Raw genomic sequence first — 22,535 nt, 5'->3', positions numbered from 1 at the left:
ACAGCAGGTCGGATGGTGGATCCCTCAGAACCTCGGCCTTAACAGTTGCTGCAGTCATTTGCCTTGCCTGGAGTTTGATGGACAAACTAGGCAAGGGGCAACAACTGATTCAGCTACGACTCAAACAGAGTTGAAAATGAGCAACTGGTAATCCCCAAGAAAAGACCATCAAGTGCTTCAGAAATAGCAAACTCCAAAAAGAATTTGCGCCTCATTGAATTTTCAGATTTACATTCTGGCAATTGTGAATGTTAAAGTGAATTACTTTGTGCATTGTGGTGGTGTTAGAAGTGCAGTGATTTGCTGCATTAACCTTAAATGAAACATACTGAATTGTACTCAATGTTTCTGCAATGAACCATCAGTTTAGTGGTAGCATTCCTGCCAGAGGATACAGGGTTTGAACCTCATTGCCTACTGTCTCAACGAATGAGGAACAGATCTCCAGCTCTGAAATCTTGGCTCTCGTCTATTCCACTTGCAGGGATGGACGTGGGTGACCTCTCTGGAACGTATGGGTTGAGCGAGCCCATGATACCCTTGACCCACCCCATTACCTGGTATTGAGATGGTTCTGACAATGAATGGTGCATTCATGGTCACATCCTGTTAGATTAAGAATCAGCCAGCGAATCTGACACTACTCTCCAAGGGAAAAGCATGAAGGTAGGAAAACCGTAACGACCCGTGCTTCCAGCATTCTTTCTAGATGGAAATTGATTGTTCAGGGCCAATTTAAATGATGTTTTCCATCCAGCCTACACTGTGCTGAATGAAAGTTGCTGTAGTCCCAGTTGACCATGGGCTGCTCTCCCCTTTGAGAGTTGACTGGTGGTGATTTAACTCAGGCGAGGATTAGGGTTGAGAAGGAGGGGCCTTCATGAATAACCTAGCTGGTACGGGGATTGAACTCGCGTGTTAATGACACTGCTAAAGTGATGGTGTTAAAGTAACATTAGGAGTCAGCAGAAGTCTCATATAATGTTCCATGTGGCAGAGTTCCATGACAGAAATTCGACTGTGGGAGTCAACATGTCCTGCATGATTCTCCCGCTTCATTCATAAAGTCCATCCTGTTGGACAGAGCATGTTATAACCATGGGTGGGTCAGCGAGGCATTTTACAAATTCTTATATGGATGCGGGCATTGCCAATGCTTGTTGCCCATTCGTAATTGCCCTTGAACTGAGTGGCGTGCTAGGCCATTTCAGAGATAGCTCTGTTGAAGTGGGGTCTGGAGTCATATGCAGGCCAGGCCAGGTAAAGATGGCAGATTTCTTTCATTAATGAATCAGGTGGGTTTTTACGACAATTGACAATAGTCACCATTACGGAGACTAGCTTTCACTTCCAGATTTAATAAGATATTCATTGCATTTAAATTCCACCAGCTGCCATGGTGGCATTTGACCCCATGTCCCCAGGGCCTGGGTCTCTGGGTTACTAGTCTTGTCCCAGTACCACTATGCCACCATCTCAAACTGATGTCTCCGAGTAGGAGGAAAAGACGGACCAGCCGAGGGAGAGGGCCAGGAAGGAGTACGCCCACTGAAATCCACGGCTATTCTTTGCAACACTTTCAGCAACAAAGATACCTCAAACTCACTGACGCAGATAAATTGTGGCATGTCTTGGAACTTATTCTCCGGCCAAGGAGCAACAACAACATCATTTGGCAGCGATGGAGGCACTTAAACTTTCTTTTCTGTGACCACTTTCTTCTGGGAAAAGGGCAGCAGACCCGGTAAGTATGTCAGCCTTTACTCATCTTACAATCCGAACAAGCATGTGGCTGCGATAAGAGAGGCCTCGGATAGGACAGCATCAACCACACCCAGGTGGCCAAATGTTTAGCATCAGCAAGAGAGAGGAGGGATAGCACCTGATGTATCTGCAGCTAAAAGAGACCATGAAGCCATCATCTTCACGAGGCACACGTTCCCCACTTATTAAAGGTGAAGAATAGATGATGATTGTTTATTTACAGTGAAATTCATGACAGTTTCGATGGGCCAAATGGCCTTCTGCGCCGCAACAATTCTGTGATTTTAGGAAAGGTGGTGGTTCAGTGTTAGTGTCACTGAACCAGTAACCCAGAGATAAATGCTGGTGGAATTTGAATTTAATAATAAAATCTGGAATGTAAAGCGATAGTCTCAATCTGGTCTCGTCTAGCTTTTATGAACATATGAGTCAGGAGCCACTTGGCCTCTTAAAACTGTTGTGCCATTCAATAAGATAATGGCTGATCTGAGTGTAACCTCAACCCCACATTCATGCCCATCCCTGATATAGAACATAGAATGCAGAAGGAGGCCATTCGGCCCATCGAGTCTGCACCGACCCACATTAAGCCCTCACTTCCACCCTAACCCTGTAACCCAATAACCCCTCCCAACCTTTTTGGTCACTAAGGGGCAATTTAACATGGCCAACCCACCTAACCTGCACGTCTTTGGACTGTGGGAGGAAACCGGAGCACCCGGAGGAAACCCACGCAGACACGGGGAGAAGGTGCAGACTCCGCACAGACAGTGACCCAGCGGGGAATCGAACCTGGGACCCTGGCGCTGTGAAGCCACAGTGCTATCCACTTGTGCTATCGTGCTGCCCATAACCTTTCGCCCCCTTGTTAATCAAGAATTTATCGAGCTCTGCGTTAAAAATATTCAAAGATTTTGCTTCCGCTGCTCTTTTAGGAAGAGAGTTCCAGAGACTCACAACCCTCTGAGAGAAATCATTTCACCTCATCCCCGTCTTAAATGGGCGAATGCTTATTTTTAAACAGTGACCCCTAGTTCTAGATTCTGCCACAAGATGAAACATCCTCTCTGCATCCACCCTGTCAATGTCCCTCAGGGACTTAAAGGTTTTGAACTCTGCTAAACTCTAGTGGATACAGGCCGAACCTGTCCAACCTTTCCTCATAAGGCAACCCATCTATTCCAGGTATTAGTCTTGTAAATCTTCTCTGAACTGTTTGTAATATATTTACATCTCTCCTTAAATAAGGAGATTAGTGTTGTTCAGAATACTCCAGATGTGGTCTCTCCAATGCCCTGTACAACTGAAGCATAACCTCTCTACCTTTGTAATCAATTCCTCTCACAATTTATATTCTTGTGGAGCTCGACTAGGGAATATGGTTGACTCTTAACTGCCCTCTGAAGTGGCCCAGCAAACCATTCAGTTCAAGGGCAATTAGGGACGGGCAACATTGCCAGCGACGTCCACATCCCATTGAAGAATAAAGAGAAAAAAAACTCCTCCCATCTCCCAGCAAAGCAGGTTCCAGGAGCCCCATTGGGCAGCCTCGCCCAATGACAGTCTTTCGATAGCACCGGGGGCGCTTTACGCAATGCTTTGGAGGAATGTGGCAGAATAGTTGTGTCTCACTGCAGCTGCACACTAGGAGCTCATCTGTTTGTGGAGGCTGAGGGGTAGAACACAATCCTGGCAAGGAGAAGGAACCAACAGAGGCTAAGCTGGCACGGCAAGAAAAGCAGAACAGAACTGCCAGTTTCTGCCACAATTTTCCTTTCCTTCTGGCCTGTCTGTATATTCGAGCGGATGATTTAAAAAAGGTGTAAGTAACCTCAGCAGGTTCATTCAATTTGAATGTGGAGACTAAAATTTAAAGTAATGTGCTCTGACTTTATTGTAAACCATAAGAATGGTGTGGGGTGTTTATTGTGCTGTGCAGTGTTATCTACCCTCTGTGTTGCATTCACCAGTGCGATGCTCTTTCTACTTAATTATGAAAAGGAACTTGCATTTGTATACAGGTACCACCAAACCAAGTGTTTCACAACACTGAAGTGTATTTACTGTCATAATAGAAATCATGTGGCAACTGATTCATACACAGTAAAGGTTCCACAATTGGCAAATGAATAAATGGCCAGCTTCAATGTTGGCTAAAGCACCAGGAGCATTTCCTGCTTTCCTTTGGATAGTGCTAAGGGATCTATTTAACGTCCAGATGGGGCTGTAGTTCCATCTGAGAGACCGCACCTCGAGCAATGTTGAACTGGGTCAATACAACACTGGGGAACAAATCCAAACTCACATCCCAGAGTTGGGTTTGAACCCACAGCTTCTTACATCAAAGATGAAGCCAAACCGATGCTGCTCTGAAGTGAGATCCTGCTGGCAGGAGTTGGTGTGTAGGCTTTCTGGGAGCAGTGTGTTGTAGCACTGTTTGTGATGCAGCAAGTTACCTCTTTGCGTGGAGAGCCAGCTGCAGGGCATGTTTGCTTCTCTTGCTACCTGTTGAGATTTTGGCAGTATGCCTCTACTGGAAGACATGTCCTTATGTCAACCATTGCTCTGTGTAAGTAAACAAGAACAGACTGTCCATATGGAAAATCTACAATCCAACTAGACCTCTGATTCGCTTATGCATAGGCCCCTGCAGTCCGTCTCCCAGCACAATGAAGCTGGCTATCATTACAGCGCAGAGTGTGGAACAGAATGCACAGTACTGGGACCATCCTGGAGAGGTATTCCAACTCTGCTGGCTGCTTGTGCCTTAGACATTTAAATCGAGTTCCAGAGCTGATGTTTTCCTTTTGCAGAGCAGCAACGATCACTCCTGTAACCTCTAACTTTCCACCATGAACACATGGTGTAAATGTTCATGGTTGTAATCTGGCAGAACGGATCACCCTCCCCTTTCTCAATTATCGTTCCATTGGAATACAAATTAAATGGGTTCTACAACATTGGGGCAATTCATTCAGCCAGCTACCGTCATGCGTGCGGGCAATGCTGCAGCCTTCCGTGATGAGGCACCCTCTGGAATTCCATCCTGTTAGCTCCATAAAGCCTCCCTGCGCCTGCTTCACGTGGCAGTAATGCTCAATGTCGACGTGGGGCTTGTATGCTAAGACACTCCAGGCTGCTGTTTCTGTCCTAGCTGCAACCAGAAAGAAAGGCCAAATGAAGTGTCAAGAGTTTGACGAGCCAGTTACTGCTTCCTATTTGTTTCAGAACCATCTGTGCAGGGGAGGTACGTGATCAGAATTGTACAAACCTGCAGCATGCTTCAGTCCTCCATCCAGCTTGCCATGTGCACCAAGTGCAACGCCCACAAGCTGGCGTCTTGCAAGGCGGCGAAGCTTTGGATCGGACGTATCTCCTATCAAGGGAAGATGCGATCAGGGCATGAATTGTGTGTGCTGGGCATTTCAGGCAGTGGCACAGCCTTATGGCGAGATGCGGTCAGCTCGGAGATCTTGTGGCACAGTAGGTAGCGCCCCCTGCCTCTGAGCCAGAAGCTCCGGGTTCAAGTCCCACCCCAGGACTTGATGGCCAGGGAAGGTACATTAATAACGTGGCCAAACAGGTTGATTATCAACCTGTACGCCCAATGTAGGTGGTAAGAGTGGGAGAGACTCCCGACCAGCCATGCCTGGATGCATGGTGCCCCTCAAGTTACAGCCTCTGGCTGTAAAAAAGCTTGTGTGTGAATACTAGCTGACAGAGTGCACTGTAATGGTTAACTGCAAGTGTGAGCAATCTTCAATCTTCTACAGCCACGCGATTTGAGTTTCCCTTTTGCTTTTTCTGCTAGTTAATGAGTATGTTTACTTGTTTTATATGCTCGCAGGTTACTGGCTAATTCCGGAGTCAGCCACATTCTTGTGAAACCTGTAATTTACTTTGATTGTCATCACTGTTTAATTCCAGATACGGCGGACGCACACTGCATTTGTGCATCATTGTTCTTCTCTCTAAACCTTGATGCTGTCCTTTGAGTCTTGACACATTCTTCCAGGTTTTCTTCTGCATTTCCTGGAGTGTGTCCTCTCATTGTACCACCCCCTGCCCCCAACCCCCACCTTAATGATGGCCTCCCTCTGGGCAAGAGCATCATTCACTGTCATCTGCATTTGCTGCAGCAAAAATCTTTCCTCCTACCTTGTTCTTCAACTGCTCCTCACTAAATCCTCCACACACAATATCCAAACTGGCTCACAGGCATTTCTTTACAGCCGTTAGATCGCTGCTTGGCAGGTTCAGTTGTAAATGCTCCTAGCTCTAAACAGTTCTGTAGAAGGGTCAACGGACTCGAAATGATGGGTGCGATTTAACAGCGTCATTGCGCCCGACCTGGTGTCTCGATGAGGCCGTTGAATCTCACGAGAGGCGGTGCTGGCTGAGACCCAGATCAGTATATTTAAGTGAGCCATTCGGCACAATTAAATATGCATGCGCCAAATTCTCTGAGCTCCTGGGAACTAATGGCCTCTGTTAACTGGCCTTGACCGGGCGCTGTTTACTACTGGTCCACACTTGGGCCTGGGTGGGGTTTAATGCCCATGTGTGTGTGGGTCCTCAAACTCACTTAGTGATCAGGGCACCCTTTCAAAATGCCAGCCCGGTCTCGCTGGTGAGTTCCACCCCCACTGCTGAAAATAATTTCTTAGTGTGGGTAGACAATGGAGAAACACCACAAGGTCCATTAAACGTCTAGGGGCGTGATTTACCGGCTGCGCTCCACTGGAATCGGCCTCTCCCGGGATTCCTGATGGTCATTACTCCTCGCTAGATCTAACGGGATCTCACATAAAGACATTGCGATCTAGATGTGGGCGGGACCCAGACTTGCATCGCTACAAGAGCTTAAAAGCGCACTTAGCTATGCTGCCGCTGGATCATACGGCCACCCGGCATCTATTGGCCTCGCCGAAGAAACCCCAGCCAATCGGCGTCTAGCGCTGGGCCCCTCAAATGGGGACCATGCAGGAGGGCACTTGGCGGGGAGATGCAAGGTCTCCCAAGTGATTGGAGGCCCCCGGGTGGTTGACCTTTGGCCAGGCTGGAACTGCTGGTGCCACCTGGGCACCACATTGACACTGCTAGGCTGCCCAGGCAGGATTGCCATGCTGGCTGAGGCAATGCCAGGGTGCTAGGTTGGCAGTGCCGAGGTGCCTGGGTGGCATTTTCCTCACACCGGTGATCGGGCCCGGGAGTGCCCTGTTGGTATATGCTGGGATGCGGGGGAGTTAGAGGGTCCCCAACAGGTGAGTTGGGGCATTGGGGTGCCCAGGGCCTGCATCGGAGGGGTTTGAGAGATTGGGGCGCTATTTAAAAATGGCTCCACAATCTCTTCCTGTACTGAAGAGCTCAGCTCTTTGGAGTTCCTGAGTGCAGGATACGCGGCTAAGTGCGTTCCTCGGCGGGGCGTTTCCCACTGCGGCTGAAAAAAAGAGTGGCGTTAGTTAGCGGGGTCAATCCTGATGCCAGGAACGATCCCAGGATTCCTGACCAGAACAGTCTCTGTTTCTTGTTAGTTAAATCACACCCGGTGTGTGAATACCGGTGAGGATCTCCCTCAAAGAGCCAGTGGGAACACCCATCAAACCCGCCCAAAATGACACTTAGAAATGTTTAGGTTAAATCACACCCGTTAATTTTGTTTTTCTCTCTCCACTGACGTTGCCAGACCTGCTGAGCTCATCTAGCATTTTCTGATTTTAATTTTAGCTTGAAACCCAATTCATTGACTGAGCTTCTAGAAGGCGTGCTGAGTGAAGGTATGTCTTCTTCGGGGTTGTGTAAAAGGGCATTAAGTTGAGCTCCCCATTTAACGCTCTACATAAGCGCGAAGAGTAATTTCACACCACTGCAACATTAAAATACCCTGCACTGCCAGAGCATTAAAATGCCTGCCACAGATATAACAGAATATCACAATTGATTCAATAATCTGTAAAAATGGAGTGTTGAAATGGCATGCATAAGCTGTAATAGAATATTAAAATACCTTCAGTGAACTGTAAACATGGAATATTAAAATAACAAGCCTGGATGGAGTAATAAGTACCTTGTGGTTCCACAAACTGGTGGGAGCCAGCACAAACTAGCACAGCATGCTAAATGACCTTGTAAAGAGAGATACAGAGCATTAAAATATCCTGGATAAACCGCAATATTCAGCTCTCCGTGTCACCATTTACTTGGTTATTCTCTTCCGATTGGCAATGGATCGATTGTCTAAACATGTGATGGTTAAATATCTGCTGCTGCCAATCCTGGGACCCCCCTGCAGTTGACCCTGTCATAATTGGCTGTTCCTGTGGACGGTGGAGCTGGGGATTGGCATGGTAGCTGAGTCACTAAAAACTCACCTTGTGGGACCATTTTGCCTGGGTTTGCAGTGGCTTTATGGTCATTCTGGGAAAGGAGTCATTGGTGCCCCTTAATAAGGGGAAGAGTAAGGGGTCTCACACAGTCCATGTTGGTTACCACTCCTGCCATTCAGGATAGACAACAAGGTCTTAAATGGGGTGGCATGGTGGCATAGTGGTTAGCACTGCTGCCTCATAGTGTCAGGGACCCTGGTTTGATCCCGACCTCGGGTAACTGTCTCTGTAGGTTTACTCCTGTTTCCTCCCACATTCCAAAGATGTGCAGCTTAGGTGAATTGGCCATGATAAGATAGAGGAGGGGGGATTGGGCATAGGTAGGGTATTCTTTTGAAATGTCAATGCAGAGTCGATGGGTCGAATGGCCTCCTTCTGCACTGTAGGAATTCTAAATACATTGATTGAGGCAAAGATCATCCGTTGCTCGTATGGCTGAGAACCTGGGCCATGAAGACCTGGCCCTCACTGTTACTATGCTGATGGTCTTGTTAGGGTTGGGGTTTGCAGAGGCTTCAATCTTAAAAGGCCCTCAGCAAACTGCCACCTACGCCTGGGACCCTGATTTTGCACTGCACCTGAGTATGCCGGAATGTCGAAGGAATATCGGTCCTCCAGGACATCTGACACCTTCAGGCTCAAACTCTTTTAATCCCCCGCACATTTAATAATAATTCAAGAATTTCTGTCGGGAGGCCTCATGGATTTGGAGAACATTCCTCGCCTGCTATTTTCAGAGGTGATGTTATCACATTGATAATAGAGAAAGAATTCCTACTTCAAGCCAGTTAACAATACTGGCAAAAAACTACACAAAGCTTTGTAAGATTTACGACGTTGGAGACGTTGCTTTTCCCTGGGGTCTGCACGGAATGAGGCACAACTTGTGAATTAATGGATAGACAGGGTAAACAACAACAAAAGACTCACAGTCTGCAGCTAGACAAGTAGAACAATCCGCCTCAGCACATGTAGTTAGAGTATATCCTGCATCACAGTGAGGCAAACCTACTAACCTCTAAAGAACTCATGGACACTGTTGAACCTGTTTCACTCCTTGATAGTGTAGTGTTATTTTCATCAAGTTCAGAAACAATAAAGTTCTTTACAGCTGATCGAGGCTCAAACGGTATGTTCTGTTTGTGTTCTTGTGTTGTGAGATGTTGATCTAAATTAAAAGTGATGTGATCCATCACGGATGCGCTTGTATTAAATTCAGGGTTAACCTTAAAATGCATTAACCTATCGTGTGGCATGCCTTCTCTGGTGATGTTTAATTTGCTCTCATCCTTATTGAGAGGCTGGACGTTGGCTGAGCCGCGTGGCATTACAATGTAGTCACTCTCCATCCTCCTCTCTTGAGTTTGGGCCAGCTCAGCATCCGCCGCTCTCAGATTGTCATCCGTGCATAAATAAACTGTCCTTCGCAATTCACTGTTCTCCTTCTTTAGACACTGCTCGGTTAACTCGTTCATTCCAATTGGGACATGCATAGTCGGCGGCTGTTGTATCAAAACTTTGGAAATTATATTTCCGGGGAGGGACGCAAAGTTCACGCCTTCGGGGCCGATTCCTTTATCCTCGTCATCGTTGTTCAGAGAGATCCTCGACAACGTTCCCGTTATAGTGGCCGCTCGACAGCTCCCGATATCTTTGTGAAGGACTGTGGGTCAAAGAATCATCAATTAGAAGTCAAAATTCAAAAGCTCCTAAATTCCCACGAGGGTAGCTAATTCTTAAAAGTTAGCGCCCCAACAAACAGGTGCTCATTCTGTTTCCCCCAGTGACCTGATATGCTAATAGTCATTGCCTTCTCCCAAAATACATCAAAATCATTTGTACTTTGCTTCAACCTCACAATAAGAAAATAACTGTACCACTGAAATAGGTGAACTCTGTCGTTAGTAGAAAGGAGTGGCTGGATGCGGAAAAATCAAATTCCATACAGTCTATATTCTACCATGCGTGTAGTCACATGATACATTGTTAATCAAGCTTTAATGCTTTTTACATTGATATTTGGGATGAATTAAGATGAACAGCATTTATTTAAGGTAAATCTCTCTTATATAAGTAGCTCAATAGAAAGTAGCTTTAAGAAACAAATAAAAATGGCTCGACAATGACTAAAGGGGTGCTGGGTTACCAAGCATGAATCTAAAAGGCAAATGAACTTAGTAATCTGTTATCAGCACACAATAGTATATTTCTCAATGAAATTTTGATAAGGGCTGGTTGGCTCAGATCTGAGGGGGAAAGAGAGTGTGAGGGGGAGAGAGAGTGTGAGGGGGCGAGTGAGTGTGAGGCGAAGAGAGTGAGGCAGATATAGAGGGTGAGGAGGAGAGAATGAGTGAGGGGGAGAGAATGAGGGGGAGAGTGAGTGAGGTGAAGAGAGAGTGAGGCAGAGATAGAGAGAACATAGAACATAGAACATAGAAAATACAGCACAGAACAGGCCCTTCGGCCCACGATGTTGTGCCGAACCTTTGTCCTAGATTAATCATAGATTATCATTGAATTTACAGTGCAGAAGGAGGCCATTCGGCCCTTTGAGTCTGCACCGGCTCATGGAAAGAGCACCCTACCCAAACTCAACACCTCCACCCAACACCAAGGGCAATTTTGGACATTAAGGGCAATTTATCATTGGCCAATTCACCTAACCTGCACATCTTTGGACTGTGGGAGGAAACCGGAGCACCCGGAGGAAACCCACGCAGACACGGGGAGGACATGCAGACTCCGTACAGACAGTGACCCAAGCCGGAATCGAACCTGGGACCCTGGAGCTGTGAAGCAATTGTGCTATCCACAATGCTACCGTGCTGCCCTTAAGAACAAATAAATCTACACTATATCATTTTACCGTAATCCATGTACCTATCCAATAGCTGCTTGAAGGTCCCTAATGTTTCCGACTCAACTACTTCCACAGGCAGTGCATTCCATGCACCCGCTACTCTCTGGGTAAAGAACCTACCTCTGATATCCCTCCTATATCTTCCACCTTTCACCTTAAATTTATGTCCCCTTGTAATGGTTTGTTCCACCCGGGGAAAAAGTCTCTGACTGTCTAAATGGTCATGTGAGTGATAGAGTGAGAAGGAGAGAATGAGTGAGGGGGAAAGAGTGAGGTGAAGAGAGAGAGTGAGGTAGAGATAGAGTTAGGGGGAGAGAGTGAGTGAGGGGGAGAGAGTGAGTGAGGGGGAGAGAGCGAGTGAGGGGGAGAGAGTGAGTGAGGGAGCATGACCGAGGGAGAGAGTCAGTGAGGGGGAGCGAGTAAGTGAGGGGAGAGAGTAAGTGAGGGGGAGAGAGTAAGTGAGGGGGAGAGAGTGTGAGGCAAAGAGAGAGAATGAGGCAGAGATAGAGAGTGAGGAGGAGAGACTGAGTGAGGGGGAGAGACTGAGTGAGGGGGAGAGACTGAGTGAGGGGGAGAGAGTGAGGCAGAGTGAGTAAGGGGGAGAGAGAGTGTGAGGGGGAGAGAAAGAGTGAGGTGGAGAGAGAGAGAGAGTGAGTGAGGGGAAAAGACTAAGTGAGGGAGAAAGATAGTGTGAGGCGAAGAGAGAGAATGAAGCAGAGAAAGAGAATGAAGGGGAGAGAATGAGTGAGGGGGAGAGTGTGAGGCAACGAGAGAGAGTGAGGCAGAGAGAGTGAGGCAGAGATAGAGAGTGAGGGGGAGAGACTGAGTGAGGGGAGAGAGAGTAAGAGGCAAAGAGAGAGAGTGAGGCAGAGAGAGAGAGTAAGGGGGAGAGAGAGTAAGAGAGGGAGTGAAAGAGGTGGCGAGAGAGAGTGTGAGGGGGAGAGAGTGCGTGAGGGGGAGAGAGTGAGTGAGGGGGAGAGAGTGAGTGGGGGGGAGAGAGTGAGTGAGGGAGCATGACCGAGGGAGAGAGTCAGTGAGGGGGAGCAAGTGAGTGGGGGGAGAGAGTGAGTGAGGGGGAGAGAGTGTGAGGCAAAGAGAGAGAATGAGGCAGAGAAAGAGAATGCGGGGGAGAGAATGAGTGAGGGGGAGCGAGAGTGTGAGGGGGAGAGAGAGAGTGAGGCAGAGAAAGAGAGTGAGGAGGAGAGACTGAGTGAGGGGAGAGGGAGTAAGAGGCAAAGAGAGAGAGTGAGGCAGAGAGAGAAAGGGGGAGAGAGTAAGAGAGGGAGAGAAAGAGGTGGCGAGAGAGAGTGTGAGGGGGAGAGAGTGAGTGAGGGGGAGAGTGAGTGAGGGAGAGAGAGAGAGAGTGAGGGGGAGAGAGTGAGGGAGGGGGAGAGAGGGATGGTGAGTGGGAGAGGGATTGTGAGTGGGAGAGAGAAAGTGAGTGGGAGAAAGAATGTGAGTGGGAGAGAGAATGTGAGTGGGAGAGAGAATGTGAGTGGGAGAGAGTGGGAGAGGGATTGTGAGTGGGAGAGGTATTGTGAGTGGGAGAGGGATTGTGAGTGGGAGAGGGATTGTGAGTGGGAGAGAGTGTGTGAGTGGGAGAGAATGAGTAAGGGGGAGAGAGAGTAAGGGGGAGAGAGAGTAAGGGGGAGAGAGTGAGTAAGGGGGAGAGAGTGAGCAAGGGGGAGGGAGTGAGTGAGGGGGACAGAGAGTGAGGGGAGAGAGACTGTGAGGCAGAGAGAGAGTGAGGGGGAGAGAGATTGAGTGGGAGGGTGATTGTGAGTGGGAGATAAAGGGGCAGAGAGAGTCTGAGGGATAGAGAGTGTGTGGGGGAGAGAGTGTGAGGGGGGAGAGAGAGTGTGAACAGGATAATAATCTTTACAATCTTTTATAATAATCTTTATTGTCACAAGTAGGCTTACATTAACAATGCACTGAAGTTACTGTGAAAATCCCCTAGTCGCCATATTCCGGCGCCTGTTCGGGTCACAGAGGGAGAATTCAGAATGTTCAATTCACCTAACAGCACGTCTTACGGGACTTGTGGGAGGAAACCGGAGCACCCGGAGGAAACCTATACAGACACGGGGAAAATGGGCAGACTCTGCACAGAGTGTGAGGCGGTGAGAGAGAGTGAGGGGGCAAATGAGAGTGAGGGGGAGCATGTGAGGGAGTGAGGGGAGGGAGATTGTGAGTGTGAGAGAGTGTGAGGGGGAGAGAACATATGAAGTGGATTGAGAGTAAGGGGAAGGAGAGAGAAAGAGACTTTGGGGGAAGAGAGTATAATAATCTTTATTAATGTCACAAGTAGGCTTACATTAACACTGCAATGATGTTACTGTGAAAATCCCCTAGTCGCCACACTCCAGCGCCTGTTTGGGTACACAGAGGGAGAATTTAGAACGTGCAATTCATCTAACAAGCACGTCTTTTGGGAGCACCCAGAGGAAACCCACGCAGACACGGGGAGAACGTGTAGACTCCACACAGCCAATGACCCAAGGCGGGAATCAAAACTGGGTCCCTGGTGCTGTGAAGCAACAGTGGTAACCACTGTGCTACCGAGCCGTGAGAGGGAGACAGAGTGTGAGGGGGAGGGAGAGATTGAGGGGACAGAGTGTGTGAGGGAGAGATAGCGTGAGGGGGAGGGGGGGGGAGAGAAAGAGAAATAGGGAGTGTGAGACAGGGAGAGAAAGTGTGGCGGGGGTAGAGTACGTATGGGGAGTGTATGCATAAGCCTGGCTCACTCTCAATCTCAATTTAGCGTGGCCAATCTACCTAACCTGCACATCTTTGGATTGTGGGGGTGAAACCCACACAAACATGAGGTAAAAGTGCAAACTTCACACGGACAGTGACCCAGGGCCGGGGTTCGAACCAGGGTCCTCAGTGCCGCAGTCACAGTGCTAACCACTGCGCCACATGCCGCCCCCTTTCAAATATACTCCTGACTGCCTTGTAGATGGTGGAAAGGTTGTGGGGAGTCCGGAGATGAGTTACTCGCTGTAGAATTCCCAATCTTTGACCTGTACTTGTAGCCACTGTATCGATATGCCTGCTTCAGTTCAACGTCTGGTCAATAGCAACCCTCACGATGTGAATGGTTGGGGATTCAGCGATGGTAATGCCATTGTACATAAGGAAGAGATGGTTAGATTTTTTTCCTGGGTAGAGTACTCTTTCAGAGGGTCGGTATAGACTCGATGGGCTAAATGGCCTCCTTTGGCATTGTAGGGATTCTATGGATTCGCTTGGTGCACATAAAGACTGAACATATTGGTAAAAGTTAATAAATACAATTTGGCGTTTGATGGCTTGTGTAATTGAATGCTTTCAAAGAGTAACTGGTTAATTAGTAAATTTTAAGCTAATTATCTTATTATCATTGTGAGTTTACTCTAACTCATGCATTAAATTACAAGACTTCACTAAGCATTTGCTTCCTCCTAAAATAGGATGACGGATCTGACAGATCAGTGATAAATGTTAGCGTACAGAATCTTAACACCTTGTGATAAATCCCATTTAAGCTAATTTTGTTTTTACATTCCACCTCAAGCTGTGTTGAAATACAGGGCATGGAGGGCAAAGATCAGGAATGGAGATAATATTTTAACTCAAGTGAACTGTCAGGATCTCAAGCGCTCCACCTGGGAAGTTGGTGGAAGCTGATGCCACAAATAGAATCCAAAGGGAGTTGGGCAGATACTTGTGAATGAGGAAGTAAAGGAATGCAGACTAAGCCCAACTGTTCTTTCAAGGAGCTAGCAAACGGTATGATGGACTGAAAGGCCTCCTTCTGTGCTGTAACTTTTTATGAATCTATATATGCCAAACTGAGCAATTAATCTGTTAAAATATGAGCGTCGCAAGATTACTATGAGGCTTGAGGGGACAATGGCTTAGCTGTATGGTTACTTTTCACTCATGTTGCAACTTGGCAATTATCAGCCTCCTTTGCCTATCTACCCCTGGTATTGGGATCCAATTGGGGACTGTCAAAAGAATTGGACAAGATGAAGCGTGGTGCTCATTCAGGTATGATACTCTCGAGACTCGTGTTAAGGACTCATTTCGTGACACCACTACCTCTAGTCAGAATAGAGATCGTCTGTTAATTTCTCTGTCAATCAAGCCTTGAGACCTCAATGTTGTAAGTAGCTGGGATTGATTATATGCACATAATTTGTGTGCAACCATCCTCCACTTACTGCATTCTCCTGGAGAAATAATCCTGCTTTATGTGGGAAACGTTACTGCAGTTTTGGTCATGAGTTCTGTTGCTATTATTTGTAGAACTATGGTACAGTATAGTAGTATAATATAATACTGTATGGTCTAGCATAGTCAAACATGAAAAGTTCTGAGGATATCTTGTGCTGAGCGTGCACATAAAAATTTTTTGCCATGATTTGCAGCAAGGCAGTGTTGCATTTTCCCTTCTCCCAACGACCTGGCTATTACAAAGAACAAAGAAAAGTACAGTACAGGAACAGGCCCTTCAGCCCTCCAAGCCTAAAGGGCCTGTCTAACCTAAAATGCTGCACGTTTAACCTATTGCATCAATTTGTTTGCACAATTTTTAATCTAAAATTTGCTGACCATGAAAATTAATCTTCAATACCATGGTCGGGATTTTCCAGCCCCATCCACCACTGGGATTGTCTGGTCCCGCCGAAAGTCAATGGGCTTTTGGCTGTGCCGCCGAATCTCCAGTGACGGGTCAGACCATGACTAGACCGAAAAAACCTGGCCCATGTCCCTGAAGAGTCTGTGAGGGTGGGTAGGTGGGAGGTGTACACTAAAGAAGCATTTTATGTTAAGAATGAAGACTCGAAAATCCGTGCAGTCAATTGTTCTTCTTCAGTCCACACCCTTCAAATGTCAAATTGCATTTATATAGCATCTTTAACATAGCAAACCTTCCTGAGGTGTTTCGATGAAGGAGCTCAGTCAATCAAAGTTCCACACTGAGCCAAATAAGGAAATATCAAGAGAGGGCGACCACAGGTTTTGTCAAAAAGGAAGGTTACACAAGAGCATTTTCAACGAGGAGAGGTAGGAAGTTGGAGAGATTTAGGGGAGGAATTGCCCAGGCACCTGAAGGCACAGCTCCCAATGGTGCTGCAATGACAATCAGGGATGCTCAGGAACAGAAGGAACTCTCGGTTCTCCGAGGGCTGGAGCAGGTTACAGGGATAGGAAATGTCGAGGGCTTGGAGGGATTTGAAAACCAGGATGAAAATGTTTAATCAACCGGTTTCTGGGAACGGACACTATACAAAGGTATACAGAGAAAGTGTACAAAGGTAGTACCAAGTTAGGGATGGCAAGCATCTACATATACCCCATAACACAGGCTGTCAGAACTAATCTGTCAAAGGTATCCTTGATAAACATACAAAGAATGCTTGGTTGCTTATTTGCCAAGTTGGCCACCATGGTTTTGGCGCCATGGGTAATCTGAAGGCTGACTAAATGGTTTTCCGTGGAAATATAGCAGCAATATCGGAGGAAAATAATGATCCAATTCTGCGCAGTGATCTGTTGAATAAACCAAGGGACAATAACTTCCTGATCAAAATTACACTGCAATTCTGGAGGAGCACTCTGTCAGAATGCAAAATCGAACATGGGTCATCGAGAGAGAGAGGCTTTACCGTTCACTGGCCCTCTGAGCCAGGACACAAGCTAACAGACATAGATTTTGCTGTGCAAATTTTCATTCATGCCTTCATAGTAGTTCCAATGGTGAATATGTTAAGTTGGGGACGGTTAAAGTAAGATTTCAGTTGGGACCGAATGAGCACAACATTTTCAAATAACTAATGCGGATGCTGGAAATCTGAAATATCTTTGGACTTTGGGAGGAAACTGGAGCACCCGGAGGAAACCTACGCAGACACGGGGAGAACATGCAGACTCCGCACAGACAGTGACCCAAGCCCGGAATCGAACCTAGGTCCCTGGCACTGTGATGCAACAGTGCTAACCACTGTCATACCGTGTCGCCCCTATTCTGAAGTGATCAACTATTGGGGTATTTTGCTTTTGATGCAGGCCTTGTCAAGTGCAAAATAAAATTCTAATTTATAACTTAGGTCATTGTATCTTAATGCTCACGTTTGACTTTTCCCGGCACACTTGTTCCCATGTGGTTCTCAGGAATGCACAGTGAGCTGGTATCATAGAATTTACAGTGCAGAAGGAGGCCATTTGGCCCATCGAGTCTGCACCGGCTCTTAGAAAGAGCACCCTACCCAAGGTCAACACCTCCACCCTATCCCCATAACCCAGTAACCCCACCCAACACTAAGGGCACTAATTTTGGACACTAAGGGCAATTTATCATGGCCAATCCACCTAACGCACATCTTTGGACTGTTGGAGGAAACCGGAGCACCCGGAGGAAACCCACGCACACACGGGGAGGATGTGCAGACTCCACACAGACAGTGACCCAAGCCGGAATCGAACCTGGGACCCTGGAGCTGTGAAGCAATTGTGCTATCCACAATGCTACCGTATCTTGCCATACAAACTCAGCTTTTTCCCCGAGTGATTATTTCGCAGCTTCGTCGCTTGGCACTGACCAAAGTCGGCATTTCAGATGCATGGGAACATGACAAAGAAACACAAAATTCCAAATTGGCCAGGGTAATCTGCAGAATGTCTGAAAGACGAGTGCCTGCCTGCTGTAGCTACCGCTGAAGAAGGCTGTGAGAGGAGCAAAGACGCCGTAGATGGGGAAGAAACCGATGTTGGAGGACCTGTACACTGATACAGGAGACCACATGCATCACCTCTTACCCTGACGACATCTTCAGATGCTTTCCCCAGAAACTGTGCAGCCAAGTGAATGCTCGCGTGTCGTGGCGAAGGAGTGGAACGAAGAACTAAAATTCTGTCCAAATTGAAATGGTCGCAACGTTTCAGAGGTGCGTGGTGGCACAGTGCAATTGTGAGCAACAGCCAGCACCTCACCTCCTACTTGGGTGACTGTGACATTTTCTCAGTGTCAGCGTGGGTTTTCTGCAAGAGCTCCGGTTTCTTCCCACAGTTCAAAGATTCCCACAGTGCAAGTCAAGTTGATTAGCCGTGCTAAAATTGCCCCCTAAGCGTCCAAAAACATTTGTTGGCGTTATGGGAGCTTAGGTAGGGTCCTCTTCAGAGGTTCGGTGCAGACTCAACACTGCACTGTAAGGGTCCTATGACAATCAGAGACATTTGGCTTTGGGTGCTGCCTCCTCATGTGTGGGTGGCCAGAGGGTAAATTGCAATTCTGGGCACAGGTAACTGAATCACCTGTTGATGACAAAAGACGTGATCCTGGAGAGAAAGGGAAGGGGGCAAAGGAAAAAAAAAAAATTGAGGAGTTCAATAGCCTCCAAACAAAATGAAAAAAATCCTTACTGATTCAAGAAGGGTGACAATTTTCCGAATGTGGACATCTGACTGCATAAGATAATATCCCATTGTTTATAAACTGCAATAAGTAAATAGCTTGGGAATTGAACCTTCCAGAAGAAATTGCTGTTGAAAGGTGAAATTGAACTCAGCAAAATAAATGTTTCATAAATACTTCTTTTGCAGGAGCTTTTAGGGAGTAAAATAGTCCTCAACTGAAATTAGGTCCCAGTATTTGAGAAGAATATAATTTAACATCAAAATGGAAACACAAGAAACTCCATTATATTCAAAAAGGCAAAAGACAGGGCACTTTCAGCAACAAACATGGGAAATCTCGTGGGTATTTCGTCATTCTGGTATTTCGAGATGTGCTGGGTGTAGATCATTGCTAACCGAATCACACTCCTTTCAATTCTCTCTCAACAAGATCATTCAGTATTAACTAACCCAAGCTTTACATCTCTGCTCAGTAATCTGAAGCTATCTGTTATTGGAAAAGCAACTAAAACGGTTCATTTCAATCAGCCCCCATCACTATTAAATTGGTATTAAATGATTCTCATCTCAATTGATATGCTGCACTTACTGCACTTTCACAGACACTATAATCCAGTTCTGATGCAAAGAATCATTATATTTCTGCGCGTATTGTGTGGCCTTTGAAGATGGACAAAAGAGACGTTTGCTCTGTGATTCTGTGCCCATACAGCCACCTGAACAGCCTTGCTGTAGCCACGTATCTGGCATGTTCACTCATTTTCCAATTGGACCTCTGGGACTGAAGAGGCAGCTTGAGGGATCCATGTAACATGTCTGGGTTGTCGGAGCACTGGTTTAGAAAGCGTGGGGGTAATTGTCATAGGGCATTAAGTTGACTATGGGCAGGTAACCTTCTGAAGTACCTGGGGAGCTCCATCCTTTAACATCCCACAGATAGTTGTTTTCACATGTTTTGCACAGGGGTTGTTTAGTACAGGGCTAAATCGCTGGCTTTGAAAGCAGACCAAGGCAGGTCAGCAGCACGGTTCAATTCCCGTAACAGCCTCCCCAAACAGGCGCCGGAATGTGGCGACTAGGGGCTTTTCACAGTAACTTCATTTGAAGCCTACTTGTGACAATAAGTGATTTTCATTTTCATTTTATAGACATTCACCACTACATTCACTAAATCAAGTATGATGGTGAGGCTTGCTTATGTCTAAAATATTACAGTGAACTTTCATTCAGTCTCTATGTAGAGGTGAAAAGATCAGCAATTGACATTTCTTGGCCTGGGATATACCTCTCTTTGGGACCATAGATTTAAGGTAAGGGGTAGGAGATTCAGAGGGGATTTGAGGAAAACCTTTTTCACCCAGAGGGTGGTGAGAATCTGGAACTCACTGCCTGAAATTTAAGAAGTATTGAGATGAGCACTTGAAACACCATAGCATACAAGGCTAGGGACCAAGTGCTGGAAAATGGGATTAGAATAGATAGGTGCATAAATGATGGGCCGAAGGGCCTGTTTTTGTGCTGTAAAATTCTAGTACCATTCTTTTTCCGTTCGATTCGTGGTAACATCAGGTTGAATTTATAAAATATACTTTTCCTCTTTTCTACCCTATTAACATGGAGCTCAACTGTGCCGTTAATGGCTAATCTAACTGAGGTTAAGTGGGATCTCTGCTTTTGTATGACTCTCTGCGCAAAATACATGATAGATTTACAGATGGCATCATCAAGGCAGTGTGGAACATCAATGTGGCCCCATCTGTCTGATAGACTGTCAACTCTTAACTGAAAGTTGCTCAGTTGAAGTCATCTAATAATTCAATTCTTTCAGTCCTTTATTCCAAGTTACCGGAGTTATTTCACAGAATCATAGAATCCCTATAGTGCAGAAGGAGGCCATTCTGCCCATCGAGTCTGCACCGACCCTCTGAAAGAGCACTCTGCACCCTGGCCCACTCCCCGCCCACCTCGCCCTATCCCCATAACCTTGTGGTAAAATGGACAGTGGCCTGATACAAAATTGGATGCTTTAAATTAAGAATAGGACATTTTAAATTAAACCTCACTCAGTTCCAGTCAGGCCTAGTGGGAATTCTAACAACCAAGATCAAATCCACTGAACAGAGACAGTCAAGACAAGTCTGGGCCTGCCCTGTCAACAAGACATCAGGAGATAATCGGTCCCATTCGAATGGATCGAATGTTGTGGATTGCCCAGATAAAGCTAGACTTTCTGGCACCCAGTTTTCCTGCCATTACTGTATATGGAGAGCGGTTATGTGGAAACAATACACCCAGAGATGGACTCCTGGAGGGCAGGGGGGTTCGTGGTGTCCTGCAGAGTTGCAATGCCCCCACCCCAGTATCTCATTGGTTGAGGGCAGAGACCTTTCTGGAAAGGAATGGAGAGGGGAATAAAGATCGACCACAGGGACCCTCCCAGTGAAGACCCATCTTAACGGATGAAGACCCTGAGACAATCCAGACTCAGAGAATTAGACCCACAGCTCGACTGAGTTCATTGGCTCGGACAGCATCAAGAATCCTGGGATTATTTCTTATTGTTTGGGATAATTAAAGGGGGGGGGGTGACTGTTTTACCGTGTTTAATAATAAATTTGGTTGAATCATAAACTTGTATTTGTCTTTTGTTCATCTTGCAAATAAGGATGCCTGGGTAAAACGTTTGAGTAATAAACTGGTCGAAGTGTCTGAAGTTTTACAGACAACAACCTAACCTGCACATCCGTGGACCCTTAGGGGCAATTTAGCATGGCCAACTCACCTAACCTGCACATCTTTGGACTGTGGAGGAAACCCACGCAGACGCGGGAGAAAGTGCAAACTCCACACAGGCAGTCACCCGAGGCCGGAATTGAACCCGGATCCCTGAAAGTGAGAGGCAGCAGTGCTAACCACTGTGCCACATTGCTGAACCTTTAGCCCAATGAAAGTATCAGGAGTAGATTGTATATGTGCCGGCTTGGGTCCTTTTAATCGATTGGACAGCTCAGGATCAGCTGAATTATACAACATGGAGGGCTAACGTTTACTGGGTCAATCACTTATCTCATAGGAACAGGAGAAAGTTATTGATATCGGCATTGTTCTTGCTTTCTTTTAGATCATGATTGATCTGTACCTTAAATTAATTTACTTGCTTTTGGCCAATTTCCCTTGGTAACCTTACCTAATAAAGGTCTATCGATCTTAGTATTGAAACTTTCAATTAGCCCCCAGCATCCAGAGTAATGCCACCCTTTGTGTGAAATTAAACTTCTGTTCCCTGATGTCACTCCTGGATGGTCCAGCACTAAATTTAAGGCTGCGCTCTCTTGTTCTGTATTCTCCTGACAGTAGAGTTTATTTTTCTGTATCCACCCTTTCAAACCTGTCATTGTGAATACTTTAATTAGCTTGGCTCTCAACCTGCTTAACTCAAGGGATGCAGACAACGTTTATGCAACCTTGCCTCATAATTTAATCTTTTCAGCCCAGAAATAATTCAGGAGAATTTGCCCTCGACCCCTTCCAAGCCACCCCCTTTCCCACGATCTCAGGACCCTTTTGGATGAAACAGCAAATTATTTGTGCGTTATCCACTTAAGTGTAGCCTTGGGAAGCCCAATCAAAGATTGGGTGATACTTTGATGGACATCTTTATTAGGTCAGGAAATATAATCCTGCAATGGCTTCTCTTCCCACATGTCCACTGTTGCCTCTGGTGTCTTATAAGGATCTATCTTTGGTCCACTCCTACTTCTCGTCCACATGCTGCCCCTTGGCCTGGAAACTTCAATGTCGGGTTCCACATGCACGCTCGCAACACCCAGCTCTACCTTCATCATCACCTCTCTCGAACCCACCAGTGGCTATTATTTATCACACTGCTTGCTCAACATCCAATACTGGCTGAACATAAATCTCTGCTGAAGTATTACTTTTGGTTCCCTCCACAAATTCTGTCACCTCGCTGCAAATTCCATAGATTCCCCCATCAGAGGAAACTCGCAGCATCTCCATCTTGTCAAATTCCCTTCTAAACCCCAATGAGTATAGGCCAAACCTGCTCAATCTTTTCTCATAAAATAACTATTCAGTTTTCAGCCGCCGAATCTGTC

At 46.5% G+C, this 22,535-nt stretch overlaps 1 protein-coding gene across 11 annotated transcripts in view; it reads right to left on the bottom strand.

Annotated features, from left to right (window-relative positions):
• The window catches only part of adgrb3 (adhesion G protein-coupled receptor B3), a 1,156,404-nt gene that overhangs the window by 30,091 nt on the left and 1,103,778 nt on the right, over positions 1-22,535 (bottom strand). For all 11 annotated transcript variants that reach the window (XM_072498355.1, XM_072498358.1, XM_072498361.1 and 8 more), the window contains one exon: positions 9,167-9,813. In XM_072498355.1, coding sequence (XP_072354456.1) covers positions 9,167-9,813 — 647 coding nt within the window. The remainder of the gene's footprint in view (positions 1-9,166; positions 9,814-22,535) is intronic.

Source organism: Scyliorhinus torazame, chromosome 4 (assembly GCF_047496885.1).
Source record: "Scyliorhinus torazame isolate Kashiwa2021f chromosome 4, sScyTor2.1, whole genome shotgun sequence".
Taxonomy (NCBI): Eukaryota; Metazoa; Chordata; class Chondrichthyes; order Carcharhiniformes; family Scyliorhinidae; genus Scyliorhinus; species Scyliorhinus torazame.
The sequence above is the reverse complement of the archived record's forward strand: the minus strand, read 5'-3'. Positions and strand labels throughout refer to the sequence as shown.